General features: G+C 53.8%; 2 protein-coding genes across 5 annotated transcripts in view; one reads left to right on the top strand and one right to left on the bottom strand.

Annotated features, from left to right (window-relative positions):
• SRRD (SRR1 domain containing) overlaps positions 1-16,402 on the top strand; it is a 26,953-nt gene extending 10,551 nt beyond the window's left edge. Inside the window, exons 2-8 of the mRNA XM_045458458.1 lie at positions 375-415; positions 1,742-2,001; positions 2,090-2,188; positions 4,153-4,307; positions 4,745-4,790; positions 5,149-11,913; positions 13,487-16,402. Coding sequence (XP_045314414.1) covers positions 375-415; positions 1,742-2,001; positions 2,090-2,188; positions 4,153-4,307; positions 4,745-4,790; positions 5,149-5,370 — 823 coding nt within the window. The 3' untranslated portion in view covers positions 5,371-11,913; positions 13,487-16,402. The remainder of the gene's footprint in view (positions 1-374; positions 416-1,741; positions 2,002-2,089; positions 2,189-4,152; positions 4,308-4,744; positions 4,791-5,148; positions 11,914-13,486) is intronic.
• On the bottom strand, positions 5,024-21,407 carry TFIP11 (tuftelin interacting protein 11). 4 transcript variants are annotated; one of them, XM_045458448.1, is made up of 14 exons: positions 21,298-21,375; positions 19,838-19,950; positions 19,071-19,288; positions 16,663-16,816; positions 16,200-16,356; positions 14,382-14,509; positions 12,768-12,914; positions 10,145-10,672; positions 9,957-10,063; positions 9,190-9,358; positions 8,607-8,850; positions 7,995-8,137; positions 7,360-7,525; positions 5,024-6,060 (listed from the first exon to the last, which is right to left on the bottom strand). In XM_045458448.1, exons 3-14 carry the CDS (start codon positions 19,277-19,279, stop codon positions 5,705-5,707), a joined length of 2,508 nt encoding a protein of 835 aa, XP_045314404.1. In that variant the 5' UTR covers positions 19,280-19,288; positions 19,838-19,950; positions 21,298-21,375; the 3' UTR covers positions 5,024-5,704. The 4 variants fall into 4 exon arrangements, with proteins under 4 accessions (XP_045314404.1, XP_045314402.1, XP_045314403.1 ...); XM_045458446.1 differs by having other exon boundaries at positions 12,762-12,914; positions 21,298-21,373; XM_045458447.1 differs by lacking the exon at positions 19,838-19,950 and having other exon boundaries at positions 12,762-12,914; positions 21,298-21,407.

Below are 21,407 nucleotides of genomic sequence, written 5' to 3'. Positions count from 1 at the left end.
ACAGTGCTGTGTGTTGACTCATTTGATCCCTTTCATAATCCTGCTTGATAGGTATGATTCTTTTCCCCATCTTAGGGGTGAGGAAACAAACTCAGAGAGCTTAAACCTGGGCAGCTAGCAACTATTTATGGAGCTCTGCATCTGTGCCAGGCGGTGGTGTGGACTGATGGTACAGAACAGACCCAGACCAGTCCCTGGGAATTGGGTCGTCCTCCAGCCACCCTTCTGCCCTCTCGGAGTGCCGGCAGTGCTGGTCTGGCTCTGGACATACACACTGTGAATCCCCGCATCCGGCTCATGGTCAGGAGGAGGGCCACTGGTGGGGGCGGCCTGGAGAAGGTTGGGAGATGACCATGCCTTTTTTTTCTTAACAGGGAGGACCTGCTTCTCTCTGATTTCTGGACTCTGGCCCTAGGTGGGTACCGCCTGGCGAAGGCTGGGGGTGGTAGGTGTGGGAGGAGAGCCTGAATGTGGGCAAAGGAAGGAACGCAGTCCTCATTGGATGATATTGTCTTCACAGAGCGGTGTCCATGCTGGGTTCTCATTCTGACTTCCCACTTATAACTGTGTGCCTTGGCACTTAACTCTGAGCCTCAGTTTTTCTTTGAAAGAGAGGTAACAGAGTACACACCCTGTGGTGTAATTTTGAGGATTAAATGAGGCTATTCAGTTAAGTGCTTGGAACAGTGTTTGCCTGTGCATGGGAGACCATACGTTCAGCTGTCACTGTCATTGTTGAAATGTATACTTCGCGAGCTCTTTTCCCCGACTTTGCAGTGGAGGCTTGTTTTTCCCCACGCAGTTGTAACCTCCTCCTCGACAGAATCTGTGGCCATCTGAATATTAACATGTGCGGCAAACATACCAGCAGTCACAGTCTGTATGGAGGGACAATTAGTTATTTTTTCCTTCATTTTTCAGTCATTCTACATAACGGTGCAGGGAGCACCTTTACGCATAAAGCTTTTACCAAATGTAGGGTGATTCTCTTCGGACGTATTCCCGGAAGAGGAATTATGCAGTGAAAAGGCGGTGACTGAGTTGATATCTGTTGTCAAGTTTTTCCAGAACTGCTTTTACCAATCAGTTCCTCACGTGCCCTTTCCCAGCCGGGGGGTCTCATTCACAGATCTCTTCGCTAAGAAGTGAAAACTGCCGTCTTGCTGTGGAAACATAGGGCCTTTTGTTTTTCAGGTGCAGGTTTGTTCAAGTAAGTTCAGTGCCAGTGAAATGAAAGGAGAGACCAGAGAACCTGCTGCTGTAGGAGAAGATGTAAACAGATTATTTTTTGTTAGACTCAAAAGCCCCAGTCTACCTTTTTTATTCTTTGAACTTTTTACACGATGTTGAGAGCTCTGCTCCTCGGTTCTTTGTTATCATCAAAAACGTAGGTACTTCAGAGCATAACCCGCACTTACCAGGCACCTCCCACCAAATTAGAATGAGCTCCCATTAGAGCTTTAGGTGGAAACTGTGCCCATAAATGAAACCTATTTTTTGCTGGAGACATCTGTGGGGTTGCAGGCCGTGGGCATGCAGGGACCAGGACAGCCTGTCTGTGTGGGCGGGCGTGGCCGCATGCCCCAGGCATGTTTGGGAGTGAGGCCTGCAGCCTTCTTTTCTGAGGAGCTGAAGCCTTTACTGGCCTCCTTTTCTCCCTGGGGCTGTGGCCTCGCGTGGATGGTTGGGTTCACGGGGCCAGAGCATGCCCTCTGACTGTGTTCCGGGCCTGCTCTTTCAGAAACCATCAACGGCTGTCTGACGAAACATCTGGAACAACTGAAGGCCCCAGTGGGGACTCTCTCAGAAGTCTTTGGAAACCTGCATCTCGACTCCTCGCCAGATGAGTCGGATGCGGCCCCCGGCTGCCTCCCAGGAGAGACCCTGGTGCCGGGAACCTGCCGTCTGAAGTGTGTATGCTATGGCCTTGGGAACTTTGCCACCTGCGTCATTGCTAGAAACCAGCTAACGTTTTTGCTTCTCTTCCTGGAAAAGTGCCAGGTAAAGTTTTGGATTCTTCTTTATCGCCCCTCCGCTGGTCTTGCACACGGATCTTCGGGTTGACGGGACTCATTCTTCCCTCCCGCAGATTCCCAGAAGGCACTGCTGGGTATATGACCCTGTGTTTAGCCAACTAGAAATTGCAGTTCTGAATAGCCTCGGTGTGATTGTCCTCAGTGAGAACGAGGTGAGTGGGGGAGGGGAAGGGGAGGGGGGCGGCTGTGTAACTGACGGGACCCTGGGCTGTGCCATGTGGACACCCTTGCTCCGAGACAGCAGTCATCCCTTCCCACCACACACTTGCCTTCCCAGTGCCTGGAACGTGGGATCCGTCAGCACCCACATTGTGGCCTATGTGGTACCCATCACAGAAAAATAAATCGTACAAGTGGCATGAACTGAAACCTGTTATATTTGCAAAATTCCTTTTATTTCTTTTGAGGGAGTGTAAGAAGGGGAGGGGCAGAGAGAGAGAACGAACAAGAACCAAGCAGGCTCTGCACCAGCAGCATGGAGCCCAGTGCTAGGGCTCGAACCCACGAATTGTGGGATCGTACCTGAGCCGAAAGCAACAGTCGAGGCTTAACTGACTGAGCCACCCAGGCGCCCCTGTTTGCAAAATTCTTGTGAGAACTGTGTATCCAGGGACTTTTACTAAATTTATGGTAATTTACTAAATTGGTATTTACTGTGGGATGAAAAAATGAAGGGCTACAGTCTCGGTGCCTCCAATGAGGGCCTCCTGGTTGGAATTTACTGTCCTAGGGGAGGGTATGGAAGGGGACGGAACAGCTCTCTCTGAACCTGTAGCCATCACACCCATAGCGTCTGGCTGGGTGGCGGGTAGATGCTGTGCCCTGCATGCCCTAAATAGTTGGCATGTGAAATTTCTGAGCCCTGGAAGACAGTCCTTTCCTAGGCAGAGGGCAGAAGCCAGCGTACAGGCACAGACTTCTGCAAGTAGTTTTGCCTTGTTTGGGGGATTGCAGACAGAATAATCCTCTGATTCCTGTGTTCCAAAACAGCCATCTCCTTGCTTTTTACGAAACTCAAAAGCTAGGCCCAGCTGAGAGAAGAGAATCCTTTGCCGGTGTTGGCGAGGCCCTGAAACGCTGCCGCTCCCTTCACCCCATCTTTTCTGAGTGCCTGCCCCGTGCTGGGCGAGATCTGGGGGGAGGCCAAGATAAATGCCCGCCCGGTCTTCAGGGAGCCCGTGGTCCCATCAAGGCGTGTGGCCTGTAACCAGTAAACGGCGAGCAGAACAGTGAGGGGGAGCCACCACGTGCTGGAGCTGAGAGGGGAAGGCACCCCGTGCCGGCTGGAGGGAGTCCTGGGTCAGAGCCGAGCCGGGACCGGAGGTCCACCGGGTGTCTGCTGGAGGGACCGAGGCAGGGGCACAGGCCGCCTGTGCAGAACGGTTGTTGGGGAGCCACTGCCCGTTCGTGAACACAAGGGAGAAGAGGACGGAGCGCAGAGGCCCAGGGGAGGCAGGCCCAGGCAGCAGGGGGAGGGCCTGTGTCCCTGCCGCGGATCTGGCTATGGAGCCACGGTTCTCAAAGAGGGGACAGTTGTATCCCCCAGGGGACAGCTGGAAAGGACCGACTGTGATAGGGGTCTGCAGAAAGGGACACAGGAGGCCTGGAGTTCACCAAGCACAGTCCACGGGCACAGTAACCGTTGCCCTCCATCCTGCCCTTGCTGTCACGGACCCAAAGGCCCCTCTGCGGACCCAGAGCTGCGTTCACAGGACACACATTTATTCAATCGACACAGGTTCTTTCTGGACGTCGCGATTTCCAGACTTGTAGCCCCATGTCGCTGTATAAGTTTCAGTCGTGCTACGTTAGGACAGAAGCGTTCCAGAGAGGGGGGCATCTGTTTCCAGGGGATAGGTTCACCTGCCTTCCCCGCAGCTCACTGTTCTTTCCGGCGAGGCTGACACAACCTGGAATACGGGTTGAAGGCGTCCGGGGTGATCGGATACACGTGTCCGTTGTGAAGCGACTCCAGCGAGGTTCGTTAACACACGTGTCCCCTCACACTCGTATGCTTTTATTTACTTTGTGGTGAGAATGCTCAGCTCGGTCCTCCCCTCCCCCTCCCCTCGTGCTCAGAGCGGAGGGGTTTACACTGTGTGTGTGGCGCCCCCAGGAGGGAAGACGCAGCGTGTGGGGCGAGCCCACCGTCTTTTACATGCCCCACTGCGGGACGGCCCTGTACAACAACCTCCTGTGGAGCAACTGGTCGGTAGACGCCCTTTCCAAGATGGTCGTCATCGGGAACAGCTTCAGGGGCCTTGAGGAAAGGTGAGTGGGGAACGGGGACATGCCCGTTCCTGACGGACCCGCAAGCGGGAGACGCTGCCATGACTCTCGTGCCCAGAGACACTTTCCCGTAGGAACCCGGGCGGGCTCAGAGGGGGGGCGTGAACCCCGAGTCAGGCTGCGGCACGAGTTAAGGAGTCTTTTGCCAAGATTCCCTCCCTTCCCTTATGACGGACAAGTTTCCGAAAGTGGGGGAAACCGACCTCTCCCACAGCTGCTCACACCTACACACACCCGGGTGTCCACCGCCACGTCTCCCTTGATGAAATGGGGGGGGGGGGCTCACGCTTTCTCTGATTACTGCACCTGTTCCACAGTTCCCCTCCTTTTTAAAACGTTTGTTGCCTTTAAGCCGCCTTGCTTTTCTGTAATACGCTCTCATTCCTCCTAGTCGTGACGGGTTTTGTTTTAATTTCTAGGTTGCTGGCAAGGATTCTGCAGAAAAATTATCCCTATGTCGCAAAGGTATCTAAACAAAGGGGCGGGGATGGGAAAGGGTGTGGGACCAGACCGCTTCTCCCTTCCCGTGAAGAACTCTGCCTGGACGTGCGTGGGAGGACGCTGACGAGGGGCTCACGGAGGGCGTTTCTCCGTCCCTCTGTGTCGCAGAAAGCGATGACCTGCCCTTCGTTCTCAGTATCGAGCCCTACATACTCACTGCCCTTGGACCTTCCAGTTCATCACCAAAAGCACTTGAGTTAAAATATCCTAGTCCTTTTATTTTTTTTAAGGTAACATGGGGTGACTAACATCACACACAGGAGCGTGGGGTTTACTGTGACCGTCCGGTTTGTACATTTTACATCTGAATGTTGCTGCTCAGGTTTTGCAGGGACTGGAGGAGCTTGGGCTGCCGGAGACGCCACAGTATGCGGACGTATTCAACGACACCTCCGTCCACTGGTTCCCTGTACAGAAGCTGGAACAACTCCCCACGGACACATGGGCATTTCGGGAAGAACCAGACTATGGGGACTGTGAGGACCTTGAAATCATCAGGAACAAGACAAGAGGTCCTTCGGCTGCTGACCTGAAGTCGCCATGACACGGTGCCAGCCGAGGCAGAAGCAGCTGCCCCCGGAGAGGACGGGGGAGGCTCCGTGGAGGGAGTGCCGACAGCCCCCTTCTTTGCAGCAGGCCAGATTGCAGAGCACCGGGAATATTCCATTCGGTTCTCCCCCTTAGACGAGGACGTGCTGTGGAAGGACTCGGCATAAAGATGCACCTCCTGAGCCTTGTGTCTTATGTCCTTTGCTGGCAACCTGACCCAATAGGGAATACTCCCAGATGGAGAGTAAGTACTCTTTCAAGGCCGGTTTCAAACACTGTTTATTCATAACCACGTCCGTCTCCAGTGCACGTGTCCAGCCTGCTGCCCTCTACTTGGCCATGTCAATCAGGCTCTGCAGGGAGGTGGGCACCCAGGTCTTCTCACCCTGGACGAACACCACCCCCCGGTCGATGTAGATGACGATGCGGCCAAACGTGTAGAGCTGCTTCCCTTCATGTCGCTTCCCGATGACCGGCATGAAGACGATGTTGTGCTCCTCGGCCTTGGTCTCAATGAGGTCCTTGAAGTTCATGGGCACAGAGCTGGCGGCCACGCCGATGCCCCTCTGGGCCATGTTCTCAGCCTCCCGTCGCTCCTGCATGGCCTCGTACTGGAAGTCCTTCCTCCGCTCCGTGTGGGTGAGGTAGGCGATGTTCTCCCGTGCCCCGGGCTGCATGTAGGCACCTGGGAGACAGGGGAGGGGAGGGAAGGGGGGGAGTGAGGACAGGTGTTGTGGCCCAAGGGAAACAGAGACTGCTTTGGCAAAACCTGCCTGTGACTCCGTGAAGGGCGGCGGGGCCTTGGGGGCACAGAGAACGGAGATGGACACTAAGCACCTTCCGGGAAGCTCGGGCAGCTGTCCGCCGCCACAAAAAAACTGGAATGATGTGTAATAACCAGAGAGATGCTGAACATAAAATACCACAAGAGAGTCATCCTCCCAGGGCCGGAAACCTTGACAGCACACGGCCTAGCCTAGTTCTATTTTTAACGTCTCCATACAGGCCCGGCCCCGGAAGGATTCAGAATGCAACTGGGGAGCCGAAACAGCTGTTGAAGGACAGCATGGGGCCACAAATGCCCAGTGCCAAGGGGTGTGGACGGGAACAGCTCTGGGAGGTGGCCTGGGCCCGGGGTGGCTGAGGAAGAGTTTCTAGAGAGCATGGAAAAGGGAACAGCCCCCTGAAGGACCTGGGTAAGTAGAGAGCACAGAAGTACACCCACCTCATTAAACAGAACATATAACCTACGAACTCGATTTTCATGGAGCAGACTCAAAGGATTAAAGGCTCAGGAAATAGAAACTACAACCCTAGCTGTCACTCTGGCTGGGTAACCTTGAACAAGCTCTCGGCCCTGAGGAGCTTATCTGGGAGGCAGCGCTGGCCTGGGTACTCCGGTGGCCTTCACGTGGAGACTCGAGCACACTGACACAGGACTGACACACCTGGTTGGGAGCTGGGGACGGATATTAAGTGGACAGGCACCTGCCTGCTGCGGAGACAGCAGAGACCCTGCCCGCAAAGTGCGACACGCACACTGTAGCTCACTCGATCCCTGGAAGTGCGCATTAGGACTGTTTCACAAGGAAAGAAAATGGGCCAGGCGGGCTTAGCAACTGCTATGTGTCAGGCTGTGCTCCGGCTCCTGGTCAGGGGGCCATCACATCTGAACAGCACACACAGCTGTTCATGGAGGCATGCCGGCGAACGTGAAAAGCCACACGGCAGTGATCGCGAAGGGGGCCCCAGAGGTAGGCCCCCTACAGTGAATCCAGCCACAGTCAGACTCGGGTCAGGGGCAGATGCCCCTCCCAGTGCCGGGAGAGCTGGGCAGCGTGTGCTGGCTAACCGTGTAACCGGGTCTGCTGGGCAAGTGTCCGCGTTGGAGCGGGCCGCCCACAGGGACTGGATTCCGTGTCATTTACGTGATCAGAAGCACGGCGCTCAGGGCCAGGATGTCCAAAGCGGACTCTCCACTCACCGACGTTGGAGGACACTGCCCTGTTCATGATATCGAGCGCTTCATTGAATTTGTCCTTGACGGATGGGTGTGCCAGCACTTGATCTGAGAACATGGACTTCCAGCCCAGGTACCACTTGGTGATCTCCTCATAATTTGGGCTGTTACTAAGCCAAGAGCACAGCACCTGCCAAAAAGACAACAGGAACCAGGCATCCATTAGGCAGAACTTCAAAGGGACCTTTTACTTTTGTTCTGATTGTGGTCCTGCAAGCCAGTGACACTTGTAGGGGTTTCTAGGGGCTGAACAGTCTGGCATTTAGAGCATGGAATTTGGAGTCAGCTTGGCAGCTAAGTGCTTTGAACGTAAACTCCCTAAACCGCATCCACCCATCTAAACAAGACGCCAGTCCCTACCCCCGAGTTTCTGTGTGAGGAGTGGAGGTGACGCACATCAAGTGCTTTGCACCTGGCACATGGCAAGCGTCCAGTAAATGCTGGTTTTACTATTACTGCTTATTTCTGTTACATATCACAGCTCTGTTATCCGACAGTTGTCCAAGGATCAAGCTCCTAGTCAGACCTCGGCAGAAAACTGAGCGAAGCCTCTCTGCCTCCAGCCCATCCCTCAGAAGACACAGCAAAGCAGGGTGTACCTGAAGCCACTTGGGGAAGAAGTGCTTTTCGAGAAGCCCCACCAGGCTGGAGACGGAGATCATCCCTTCCCAGTCGATGACCCAGTAAAAAGCATCCATGTGCTGCTGGTGAGGGTTAATGACTAATTCCCCAAGACACATCCCTGCAAAAGAAGCCCGGTCTTTAAGGCAAAGCCACAGAAGCACAAAGGGCAAACCCTCCAGCGGACAACACTGGTCGTTAATCCATTTCTATACATCAATCCCAAGCTCTTGATAGGGCAACTCTTAAAAATCACTTTCCTCTATAACCCAGAAATACTGTATATTTAAAATCAAACACCACAAAAAAAGGCAGAATGCCAACGTTTCTCATGTTACCAGAAGCCCAAACAAGACCAGTTAGGAACCAGGAGGCACGGGGGCTCTGATGTCCCTGATGCCATAAGAACCTTTGGGCACGTTTATATCCCAGCTCTGTGCACGAAGCGGCACTCGTGGCGAGCAGCACCATGTGCCGGGCTTTCTACGGAGCTCCAAGAGCGGGTCTTATGGGGCACGGGTCACGTCGCCACTGGCCACAGACACGGTGCCACAGCCGCTGGACCTAACACACCTTCCCCGTGTGCTCACCCAGCTTGGGCACTATGTTCTTGACCATGAATGCCTCCCAGGAGCCGGGGGTGAAGACGTCTTTCCAGGGCTGGAGGATGAGCTTGGCCGAGGAGTCGCTGGGGTGCCACTTCTGCAGGGCGCTGGACAGCTTGCTGCGGATGGGGGAGTAGAGCGGCTCCAGGCGCGCCTGCATGAGGGGCAGCCACGGGTGGACCCACGAGTGGATGGGCACGGTGTCCGTCAGCGGGTTCCAGTTTTCCACCTGCGGGAGCAGTTCACGATGCACTGTGCGGTCAGTGGCACGGAGGCCGAGTGCTCCCCTGGCCAAGGCCCACGGGCCCCTCTGCACGACCAAACTAACACTCACACAACTGCGGGAGGTCTCACAAATGGCACAAATTCTAATTAGAGAAACCAAAGAGATGAATTCCCTGCTAGGGGACTCTGGGGGAGAAGTGCCGACAAAAGGGCCCAAGTTGCCCACAGGACAGCAGCTGTGTCAGCAGATTCGGTCAATCCCAGGCCCTCCGACAGCACCGAGGGACTGGAGAGGTGCCCCTGGTTCCTGCCGATGGCTGCCCCCTGCAGCTCTGGGCCCTACCTCCTTCTGCAGCTTGGGGAAGATGAGCTGGTCCAGTATGTTATCTAAGATCCACACGGGAATAATGTGCACCCAGCTGTCCAAGAAGTCCACCATCGGGTCACAGTTCCTCGGCTGCCATTGAGTGATGATATTTCGAACAAATGGCATCCAGACTTCCCATATCAGCCTGCAGGAGACAGGCGAGGGCAGGATGGCGGCACCGATGGGGTTTCAAAGCAGACAAAGTCCACCGCCAGCAGCCCTCCAGAGTAAGAAAGAAAGTGGCACAGACGTCCAGGCACAGCAAACCACCAGGCCAGCCCCCAGACTGCCCGGACCTGTGCCTGCCTCCCCCTTACCCTGCCAGCCGCCTGCTCACCCCCCAGGCCTGTCTCCCCGGCAGAGCTCACCTGCTTGGCAGCGATACTGCGGGGGCACAAGGGTCCCCTCTCCAGGGACTGCAGGCCTTCCCACCTGGCGCTCTGACACCTCACCTCTTGGGTCACAGCTTCAACGTCCCTCCTCTCAGAGACCTCCGCCTCCAACTACTCCCAGGAGGCATGTGTCCCGGCTTTATTTGTCCGCTTCCTTACCCCCACCTACCTCTCCCATTCCCCGCACATCGAGGCTGGCCGCCACCTGGCACAGCACGGCCCTGACAGACACGTGACAAGCACGGTGTGAGCGAGTGGACTCCTGGAACGGGGCCGGCACGCGCGGAGGAGGCGGTAGAGGCCAGTGCCCGCCTTCCCCAGTGGGATCGTCCCCCCGCCCGTGCCCAGTACCTGTGAAAGGCGTCCGCCGAGAGGTCCTGCCCACCGTGAGATAAGAGCTGGTCGTTCTCAAGGAGGCTCTTCCACCTGGAGATGACCTCCGTGCCGTACGAGCAGTCCTGGGGAGAGACGCAGCTGTGAGCCGAGCTCCCTGCCCCGTGCAGCCCTTCCAGGCCGGGCCCATCCTGCCAGCCACTCACCTTGAGCGGGTCCCACTCCTTAAAGTACTCCTTCACAAGCGGGTAGACGATGGCCACAGCCAGGTCCACGCGGTCGGACATCCGGTACTCCTCGTAGTACTTGTCCTGCAGGGTCTCGAAGACTCGGGCGCACTCGTCCAGGGTGAGGGGGTCGCCGCAGGCGGGCTGCATGCGCCGCTCGCACTCCTCCACCATCTCCAGGACCTTGCTGAGGTTGGCGATGACCCGCTCCTCGTGCTCCAGGACCTCCGACATCTTCTCCAGCTCGTGCGACAGGTTGACCACCATGTCGCGCTCGTACTGCAGCTGCCGGTCACTCTGGATGATCTCCTGCTCTGTAAGGTCGATGAGCAGCTGCAGGTTGTGCTCCAGCTCGGGCAGCGCGAAGCCCGGCGCCTTGGCCTCTTTGCCGGGCAGCGGCGGCAGCTGGGACTGCGGCGGCAGCCCGTCGTCGGGGACGCTGTGCTTGTGGCTGATCTGGCTGTAGCTGTAGTAGACCTTCTGCTCCCGGCCGGTCATGTCGATGACCTGGGGGAATGCGGCAGGGGGGACCCGGGTCAAGGCTCACCATCGCTGCCCTGGGACAGTGCGCGCCAGGCCGGGCGAGGGCAGGGCGCCGGGGCAGGTGCTCACGAACCACACAGTACGGCACGGCCGGGAAGGCCGTGTTTCCCACAGCGGAGCCCCTGCCACACAGACAGGAGGGTCAAGGACGGAAGCACCGCGCACAACCAGCAGTTCCAGACTCGGTCCCTCTGGACAAGACGGACAAGGCTTTTCCATCTAGGAAAAGCCGTGAAACTGGAGTGCAGACGACTCAGCTGAGGTGAAAATCTATTGCCACGCATAGTAGAGGCTGTGCTGATCAAAGCGGGTAATAAAACACGTATGATCAAAATATCACACTTGCTGTAAGAAAAATGCATATTTAGGCAGACAGATCTAGAAGGACATGCATCAAGATGTTAAAACTAGTCGCCTATAGGAAGGAAAGAAAAGAATAGTTTTGCCTCTGTATTTTCTAATTGTCTAGAAGGTACCACACACTGCTCCGTAATAATACAAAAGTTGTATTTTGATTTGAAAACAAAACGTCAAAAAAAGTTACCAGACCAAGGCAACCTAGGTGAGCATTTTGAGAAAACAGGGGAAACTGGTCTATACTGGAATATAAACCGTACTGAAACACAGTGACCCATCAGCACTTGAAGTAACAGTACGACCCAAGAACCATGTGCATTAGAATCAGCTGGAGAAAAATGAACAGAGTTCTCATGCCCTGCCTCGATCCACGGACTCCAAATCTCTGATGAGAACCCACACATTGGCATTTCTTACCAGTCCTCCCCACCCACAGCTGGCGCACGACACCCTGACATTTGAGAACCCCACGCGGTGACACACACAATCTGTCCTACGCCAAACTGCACCAGACAACTGTCACCACCCTCGTTCTCTGGCTACTCAGGGGAGTAACAGGAAACCCAGGACTGGATGCACGGAACAGCGGCTGAAAATTCCATCCATTTTTCACAACTGAAAATACTCCAGTGCTGGTATGCCCTGAGGACTCTGTCCTGCACTCCCAGTCAGAGCGGGCTTGTGCACCCTTTCCAGTAGTCGGGGGCCTTAGAAAGCTTCCTATGTTTAACCTGGTGACCGTACTTCTAAGGATCTATCCTTACAAAATGTCCGAAACAAAGACAAGACTTGACACAAACCGGCCAGCCCGAACCAAGCCAGGAAAAAGCTGAAGATCTAGGACAGAGGTAGGACCAAGTGGCCTAGGACTTCATTGTCTGGCCACACTCACTAAACGTGACGTTCATGCCAGGTTTTCCATAACGGAAATTTTTTTTTTTTCAATATATGAAATTTATTGTCAAATTTGTTTCCATACAACACCCAGTGCTCATCCCAAAAAGTGCCCTCCTCAATACCCATCCCCCACCCTCCCCTCCCTCCCACCCCCCATCAACCCTCAGTTTGTTCTCAGTTTTTAAGAGTCTCTTATGCTTTGGCTCTCTCCCACTCTAACTTTTTTTTTTTTTTCCTTCCCCTCCCCCATGGGTTTCTGTTAAGTTTCTCAGGATCCATATAAGAGTGAAACCACATGGTATCTGTCTTTCTCTGTATGGCTTATTTCACTTAGCATCACACTCTCCAGTTCCACCCACGTTGCTACAAAGGGCCATATTTTGTTCTTTCTCATTACCATGTAGTACTCCATTGTGTATATAAACCACTGCTAGGAATTTACCCAAGGGATACAGGAGTACTGATGCATAGGGGCACTTGTACCCCAATGTTTATAGCAGCACTCTCAACAATAGCCAAATTATGGAAATGTTTTTAAGTTCACGGATCGGGCGCTTCAGAGAGAAGTGGTTTTGCACCACTGCCGCATAACGAAGAGCGCCCAGCATGGGGCGGGGGCCCAGCACGGGGCAGCACGGGGCAACGAAGAGCGCCCAGCGCAGGGCACATGCTGCCGCCAAGCGATAACGAACAGAACAAAGCAAGCCCAGAAGACCCCACGGGATCCGAGAGAACGTTGGGTGATTGACTTGACACGGGTGTGGCAGTGCTTCCCAGCGCCCCCCTCCCCGCCCCGTACCTTGACCTGAGAAAGCTCCTTCTGGGGGGCGGCGAGCTTCTTGCTGATCCTGCCCTTGGCTTTCAGCTCCTCCACCGTCTTGTAAGAGTATTTGGGCTTCTTCTTGCTTCCGCTGGGGTCTTTCCTCCACTGGCTCAGCTCCTTCTGAAACTCCTGAAGCAGGGGGAGGCGGCCAGTGACACAAGGCAGGCCGCTTTTCACAGCAGGTGGGGTGACTGAGACCGTTCGCAGACACTCGCTAGGCACGGTCTCAGACGTACGCAAGGTTCTGCGCCAAGCGGCGTGCCTGAGGGACACTAAAACCATCTCCTGACGCCCCCCTGATGCTCAGCCCCTCGTAGAAACGAGAAGGTTCAGAAAGCAGGTACTCCAGACACCCAGGCAACGGCCACCCCCACTGCGGGCAGGCACTACGCTACTTTTAAATTCACCTCACGTGAAACTTAAAAAACAACATACGGATTTAAGGACACGAAACTTGGTTCTAATCTAAGATGAGGGCAAATAAACAGGTCCCTAAATCTTAAGGCCGAGACACCTTCTGTAAGCAAGGTTTGCAAGCCTCTTCCACAGGAAGGCCTACGGTAGATAGAGAAGGAAGCGCGGTCGGGGCGAGTAGAGTCCAGCCCACCGAAGTGGGTTTTGTGCGTGTCCTTCTTTGTTTCTTACACTGCTTTAAAACTTGTACTCGTTTTTTCCCAAAAATGTCTGGACCTCTACTCCAGCAAAACCAAAGATCAGGCACTACTGGGCCAGGTCGATGGCAACAACCGCCCGGACCTGAGTAGAAACTAACTACCTCTTTAGACAGCCAGGCCCTGGCCCGTCCGCCTCACGCCCGGCTCGCCTACTCGCTTCTGCTGCACACCTGCTACCTGCCGTCCCACACTATCCAACGTCTCCCGCCTCAGCAAAAGGAGAGGGTCGGTGACAAGAGCAGTGACAATACGAGGCTCTGCAGCATCCCGCTGTCCCTCATAAACGCAAAGGGGAAAAACGGTGTTGAGACAGCCGGCCCCTCGGGGGCCAGAGCAGAGCGGCCCCCAGCTCACAGCTGGCTCCCCGCGACACTGGAGACGAAAGCCCGGCACCTACAAGTGGCCTTCGGGGCCAGTGCCGTGACCCGCCTGGTCGATATGCCTCGTCCCCTCCTTGCTCCGTGTGCTGCCTTCCCACCACAGCCCCCTCCGCGGCCTCTCCGCCACTAGGCTCGGAGACACGCGCTCGGTGGCCTCTGGCCTCACGACTGGCCCCACACTCACTGCCTTCTCCTGCCGGGAATCCACTGAAGCCTCTCCTCCCTGACAGGCCTTCCCTGACCGCCCTACCTAAGTATGTCACCCCTCCACAGCCCCCCACTCCCCACCTCACCTCCTACTCTGACCCTTCTCAGCACCTACCGCTCTCAGCAACCACACCACAGCTGCTTGTTGACTGTGTCTGGGCGCCAGGCTCTAAGCCGTTCCTCGTGGAGGAACCTCCGGCCTCCAGCACAGCGTGACACGTCACGTGTGCAACAGACATCTGAAGGCCGACAGACTGAATGAGCGAGCGAGTGAGCGAGCGACGGTGGGAAACAGCACAGACACCCCCCGCCCGTGACCCCTGACTTCTGGTTACCTCTTCCGCTTCTTCTTCTGAGTCAACCACGGGGAAGTCTTGCAGGGACTGAGTGGTACGCTCAGAGCCGTAAGCGCCCACGGCACCTTTGCCCTTTCTCTGTCTGGCTTCGATTGGGTTAATGATACCTGACAGATTTCAGCAAAAGATAAAAAGATTTCAGATGGTCACAGCGATTCCTGTATTCGAACAAGGCACTCAGTGAAACCGCCCTTCCTCAGTCCTGACACAGAATAACACAGCCCAGGAGGGAGGGCTCTTCTCTGCCCCTGGAACCCTGTCCGAGTCCCCTATGATGTGAAATTTCTAAGCATTTATGGTACAAGAGGATGCAGACATCAGCGTATCGATGTCCTAAATACAGATTTTCGTATCCGCTGTGGATTTGTCTTTTTGAGATACTGGGAGAAAAAAGAACTATTCACATGTAACTGGGAACTCTGGAGTACTAAATTCTACACTTTCCTTGGAAGAAGGTTCCGGTAAGAAGAGTGAATTATTCGCAGAATATACTGACTGAATGAGGTGAGGTGAAGCAGCAGTTCAGTAGGAGACCCCGTCCGTTTTCCTCGGTAGCTCCTGTCTCCTGGGCTTTGCTTGCTTTATAGCATGCGTAAGCCTTGGAAATAACCATTTTCCTCTAAGAGTCAACAGACGGGACTACCGCACTTCAGTGAAAACTGCCCAGCCTCCCCTTCAGCTAGTACTGCTGAAATCTCAAGTCAGACCTTGTTCTCCTTCTGGGTCACCACTGCCAGCTCCGTGAGATTCACGACTTTTCCTCCAGCTAACGCTGGGTGTAACCTGAACAACTACGCAGGAGGGGAGCCTGGACTCTTACAGACGATTACTGTTTCCGTCCAGTTGCTGCCTGCTCACAGGAAACAGGACAAGGAGAGAGAAAGCAGGTTCCTGCAGGAAGAACCCAAGTGCTTGGCTTGTGCGGCTTTGATGTCAAGGAGACAGGGACATGTGAGGAGCTGTCTGGACGGGGCTGGGGCCTCGGGACAGGAGGCAGGGCTGCTGAGCACAGACAGAGGGCCCCACGTGGGATTTGCTCAGCCAAGTTTACAGCCACACAAGGGCGCATAAAAAAGCTACACGAAAGGGCACCTGGGTGGCTCAGCTGGTTAAGTGTCTGACTCTTGATTTTGGTTCAGGTCATGATCTCATGGTTCATGAGTTCAAGCCCTGTATCAGGCTCTGTGCTGATAGTGCGGTGCCTGCTTGGGATTCTCTCTCCCTCTCTCTCCGCCCCTCCCTCACTCACGTGCTCTCAAAATAAATAAACTTTAAAATAGCAAAAAAGTTTGGGCCTACAACCCAATGCTCTAAACTCTTTATCTTAAAAAAAAAAAAAAAGCTACACACAATGTTTCATGGATATTCCTGGACTACAAACTCCTATGCCTCCAGGGCCCAGGAAAGCTGACATAAAGTAAGGGGTATCGGGACCAAAGACCACAGGGGGTGGAGACTGCTTCCCCGAGGCCACGAGCACTGTCTGTGGCAGCTAAAACCAATTCCTGGCAGACAAAGTCAAAAATGTCAGGTAAAATTATCTTATTTGTAAATGCTGGCAACAGGCTCAGTCTTAAAGAAGCACCGGTCAGGCCACAAAGAAGCCTCTCGTCTGCAGCCTGACTGAGCCTCTTCCTCCTGCTCAGACAAGCTTCCGTTTGGGTCTGAGAAAGCAGACAGCCGGGGAGCACAGCCGTCAGGTGCCAGCGGGCCAGGCTGCAGACTCCACGGACTCGGAGAGGAGAAAAAGCAAACCTCGCCTCCGTCCCTCAAGACTACAGGGTGCCCACACCCTACCTTGTGCATTCTTCCCGAGCCCCCTTCCAGGGACGTAGCCCATCTTCTGCAGCAGCTTCTGTCCAATTCCCTTGGTGTGTCTTTCCCAGCTGCCAAAATCCATGAAAGACTTGGTTCCTCCTGCAAAGCCTTTCTGGCTGGGTTTAAAATTGCCACCCTGAGGAGGAAAAAAAAACAAAACCAAAGCTTAGTTGATAGGGAAATAAAGAAAAATCTAAGAAAGCTTACTCGGATGACGGGGAAATGGCCTGGCAGTCAGAGCATTATAAAAAGTGTCAGACAAACCAAAACCAGATCTATGACGTGCGTCAGGAGAGCAAAGAGCCCGCGCTGCCCACGTCACACCTCGCAGAAACCTGCCACCACGAGGAGAAACCCACACAAGCCCCCCGCCCGCAGATGCCTGGCTGCATGACCTTCCAAGGACGTTACTAAGGTCACAAGCCTGAAGCAAAGATGCTACCGTCTTTAACTTCTTGGGTCCGAAATCCTTAGGAAAGTCATCCTGCTTAACAGGCTTCTCCTCGTCGTCGGAATCTTCCAGCTCCGCCTCCTCTGCTGCCCCTTTCTTGAGGCCGGCGCTGATGAAGTTGACTGGCGCGGAGTAGTCTCGGGCCCTGCGGGCAAACACAAGGCCCCCAGGGGGCTGTCAAGAACCTTCCGTAGCCATCCCTTGTAGAAACTGTGCTGGCCAGGGAACCCCTTAGGGTGGACCTCCAGGGATCGTTTTAGAAGAGCAATACATTCACTTATACCCAAAGGGCCCCAGATCCTGTAATCACAATAACATTATTACCTGATGGGTTCAAGTCAACTCTGCAGCTGCAGTTATCGATGTCAGTGTAAGGGTGATTAAAAATGCAAAGTATCATCTTACACAGCATGTGTATCAGTTACGTCTTCGTAAAAGTGAAAGGAAAAAATGCAAAATATGATATAACACAACTTTCTTCTACATTTTTTTAAAATGCTTATTTTTGAGAGAGAGAGTGAGAGAGAGAATCTCAAGCAGGCTCCGCTCTGTCAGCACAGAACCTGATGCAGGGCCCGAACTCATGAACTGTAAGATCGTGACCTGAGCCGAGGTCGTGAGTCGGAAACTTAACCGACTGTGCCACCCAGGCGCCCCTCCTTTTACATTTTTAAAAATTAAGCTATTTTAAAAACCATGTGTGTATGGGGTGCCTGGGTGGCGCAGTCGGTTAAGCGTCCGACTTCAGCCAGGTCACGATCTCGCGGTCCGTGAGTTCGAGCCCCGCGTCGGGCTCTGGGCTGATGGCTCAGAGCCTGGAGCCTGTTTCCGATTCTGTGTCTCCCTCTCTCTCTGCCCCTCCCCCGTTCATGCTCTGTCTCTCTCCGTCCCAAAAATAAATAAACGTTGAAAAAAAAAAAAAAAAAAAACCATGTGTCTTGGAGGCTATTTCAAATACAAAAACCAAACAAGAAAAATTCTAATAAAAAATCATCAAACACAGTAAAAGAAATTCTATGAATGGAAAGTATACTAACAATTATATCCAACTCTGAGAAGTTGTTCACGTTCATTACATTCATTTCTATGTGAAAACTAAAGTAATAACGAAGAAACGAACTCCGTGAGATGGCGAGTATCAACGCCGACCACGACTGTCACAAGGACAGTACTTACAGTGTCATAAACGTCAGCTCCCTTTATAAGATGACCAGCCTAGTCACTGCACAACCCCGTGGCAGTAACAGAACTGAGAGGATTCTTTTCTAGAAGATGCAGTCAGGTAAGAGCCCAAACTCAGGAGGGAGGCCCAGATTCCCAAAGCCTGGCTGTGTGATCATGGCCTCAGTTTCTTAATGTGGAAAATGGGATAGTAACAACGGTACCCTTCTCACAGGTAAATGATACCAACCATGTAAAAGCACAGAACAAGTAAAGCGCCAACAGATGTTGGCTATTTGGCTACCATCATCTTATGGTTATGTAATCCTTGACCTCTGAGCCATCTGTCATCCACTTTTAGATTTCTTGCCAGATGAGAAGGGGCTGTACCGATCTCCATACTCTTTCCCCCCAGGCTCCCCAGACCGTGTGAAACAGGCACAAGGGCCAGAGCCTACAGGCCACAGTCGAGGCCAAAGAGACAAACCCATACTGGCTACACACGCCGGTCAGGCGACTCATGGCCAGTGCCCACGTGACTTCACGCTGTCAGCCTGAGTCCTCATCTCCCCGCCACCACGCCTGCAGGGACCCAGTCTCGGCCCCACACATCTCCCTCTTCCACCGGGGCCCCGGGCCAACTTTGCACACCAAAAGGTCTCCTCCAAACATAAGCGCACCCACGTCAGCCACTCGCTGTCTCAGACCCAGGGGCCTCTTCTCAAGCTATGCTCCCACCTGCAAAAGCTTCCATACCTCGTAGACACCTGGTGCTTCCCCTCAACGGCCTCTGTATCCTCATGCCATCACCCTCTGTGGTCATATATGCTCAAGGATCACCTCTAGAGACCTCTTCCCTCGCCTCCCAGAACAGATCAAACATCCTCTCAAACGTACTCTCTCTCAGGTCCGAAGTCAGTCACAAACTTGCACTGTGTGAGTCGTCAGTCACCGCCTGTCTCCATGCTCTGGTGTCTGAGCTCTCAGAAGGCAAGGAATGGACCTGCGGCCCGAGACCCGCTACATTATAATTGCTCACTGAACACCTGCCAATGGTTCAGTCAGCAGAGAGCCGCCCTCCAGCCCAAAGAGGAAGCTGGGCCTCCCCAGCTGATGCTGCAGCTCCAGGACTCAGGAAGGCCAGGAGAGAAGTCTGTTTAGTGGTTATCCCCCCAACTCCCTCTCCATCTTCCCCCACTTCCCTAAAGCAACGGAAAGCAGCCCCACGCGCCCAGTACCGTTTGCCTCCAAAGCTGGGCCTCTCTTCATCCGAGTCTCGCTCTGCCCACACTCCGTACGTGGCCTCTTCCTTGGTCTGCCAGTGGCGCTGCCGGTTGGGGTTGAATTCATTCTGGAGATCCCAGTCGGTGATCTCAAAGTTCTCCCGCTCGTCCTCGTCATCATCCATGTGGCCTTCGCCATCCCGGTACAAGTGGGACAGCGACATGGCCGGTCACTGAAGGAAGGGGTAAGAAAGGCACGCGGAGTTTGTGGTGAGTTCTGGAAGCGGCAGCAGGCTTCCCTGAGTCCCCGCTCCTTGCTCCCTTTGAACGTCCTCCAAACACAAAGCTTGTTAAAATCGTCGCTACAATTCAATAAAGCAGACATTAAAAACGTATTTTAGGAAATGATCCGTATTTAAACAGGCGGGAAAAAAGGCTCCTCAAAGACCAGTCCCAACGATGTATGTGATTCTTAAGCATCTATTTCTCTGTCCTAGTCAATGTCATAAAACATATTCACATATATAGAAACCACATAAAAATACCTACATATGTTACTCTATTTATTATTGCCTCAGAACCTGAGTGGACATCTTCGGGATCCCAGATTATTTTGTTGTTGCTGCTGTTGAGGAAAGTTGTATCCGGACCCTTGGCGGTCCCAGGAGTGATTGTTTTTAGAACATGCTTTCTGAACTATATTACTTGGTCAGACCCTAAGACTTAGATTTCCTCCCAAAACATGAACCTCTTCTGAAGGCAGTAGTAATTATAAACACTACCTTAACAGACATCTGTGTACTGCAACAGAGAATTCAACTCCTGAGAGCTGGATGATGAGATTCAGCTGTCTCTTTCCCAGAAAATTATTTTCTTTGGAGTTTATTTATTTATTCTGAGAGGGGAGGGAGGGGCACACAGAGACAGGGAGAGAGTGAGGATCCCAAGCAGGCTCTGAGCTCTCCCCCCAGAACCTGTCGGGGGGCTCGCAACTCCGGAAGCGGTGTTCAAACTCCGAAACCGTGAGGTCAATATCTGAGCTGAACTCAAGAGCTGGACCCTTAGGACCCTTACCCCTTAGGACCCTTAGTCGACTGAGCCACCCAGGCGCCCCACATCTCTTCCATTAATTACTACTGCACCAAGCTTTACAATGGCTTGTAAGGCAGATTAAACAAGACGGTGCTTAAAAAACACTTAGCTCAGAATAAAAAACGCTCAAGAACAATAGCTGTTACAGTAGCTCCATGATTAGCTTCATCATCATTACTATTACGGGATTAGGGAAGGAACCTAACAAACTGCTAAAATCACAGCCTGAGTTCAAATCCCAGCTCTGCCAGGTACTCAGTGAGTGTGTGAGTATCAAATACACACGAAGTGCCAAGCATGGTGCGCTGCATGGTATACATTCAATTTGTGACAGCAACTGGGATTCTTACCAACCAGTTGCTTGCTGCAAGCAGCCCTCAGGGACAAGGAGTTCACTACTTCTGGTCGCTTCTGTGACAGAGTTCTCCCTGCTTGGGGTGCCTGGGTGGCTCAGTCGGTTAAGCCTCCGACTTTGGCTCAGATCATGATCTCACCGTTCATGGGTTCGAGCCCCGGGTCGGGCTCTGTGCTGACAGGTGGGAGCCTAGAGCTTGCTTGGGATTTTGCGTCTCCATCTCTCTCTGCCCCTCCCCCGCTCTCTCTCTCTCAAAAATAAACATTCAAAGATTAAAAAAAAAAAAAAAACAAACAAACCCACAAAGTTCTCCCTGCTTACTCTACTCACTGGCACACTGCTTGGGTGCAGCTGGTCCCAACCTCAGCCAGCAGTGCAAAGAAGGGAAATGTTGTCAGGGGAGGTAGGGGGTCCCAGACACGCGGGAGTCAGTAATATCCCTGCTTCCCGGGGCAAGAAGCAAAGGACTGTTAGGAGTTACAGAGCCTTTGGCAGGTACCAAGTACTTGCCGGACGCTTCGAGCCGATAATCTAACGTAAGCAATCAAGTCACCTCTACGAGACACGTATTGTTGGCGTCCCCACCCTTCCGATAAGAGAAAGGAGACGCAGGGACGTCGGACAACTTGCCCCAGGTTCCACGCTGGCAGGGCTCCAAAGCAGGTGGGCTTGAAGCCAGGCTTCCGGCGGGGCTCGGTCCCTAACCTGCTCAGTGGGTCCCTCGCGCACACTCCCACTGGCGGGGACCCCCTCCCCCCCGCTCCCCGTCCCTTCCCTCGCCCCGGCCCCACGCACCTCTCCCGGGTCCCGCCGACCAAAACCAGATACCGGCTCTGGGCGAGCTGCGCGCCACTACAGCAGCCGGAATCCGGATGCACCCTCGGACGGCGCGCCGGAAATGACGT

Source organism: Leopardus geoffroyi, chromosome D3, assembly GCF_018350155.1.
Source record: "Leopardus geoffroyi isolate Oge1 chromosome D3, O.geoffroyi_Oge1_pat1.0, whole genome shotgun sequence".
NCBI classification, from domain to species: Eukaryota; Metazoa; Chordata; class Mammalia; order Carnivora; family Felidae; genus Leopardus; species Leopardus geoffroyi.
This window is presented reverse-complemented; position numbering and strand designations above follow the sequence as displayed.

Bases quoted from the DNA above. Each gene is read 5' to 3' on its own strand.
- TFIP11 (XM_045458447.1), bottom strand. From the start codon at position 19,279: ATGTCGCTGTCCCACTTGTACCGGGATGGCGAAGGCCACATGGATGAT. The intron at 12,915-14,381 runs GTAACCAGAAGT...CCCCTGCTTCAG, and splicing joins CAGAAGAAGAAGCGGAAGAG to GAGTTTCAGAAGGAGCTGAG. The intron at 7,526-7,994 runs GTACACCCTGCT...TCTTTTTGGCAG, and splicing joins TCTTCCCCAAGTGGCTTCAG to GTGCTGTGCTCTTGGCTTAG.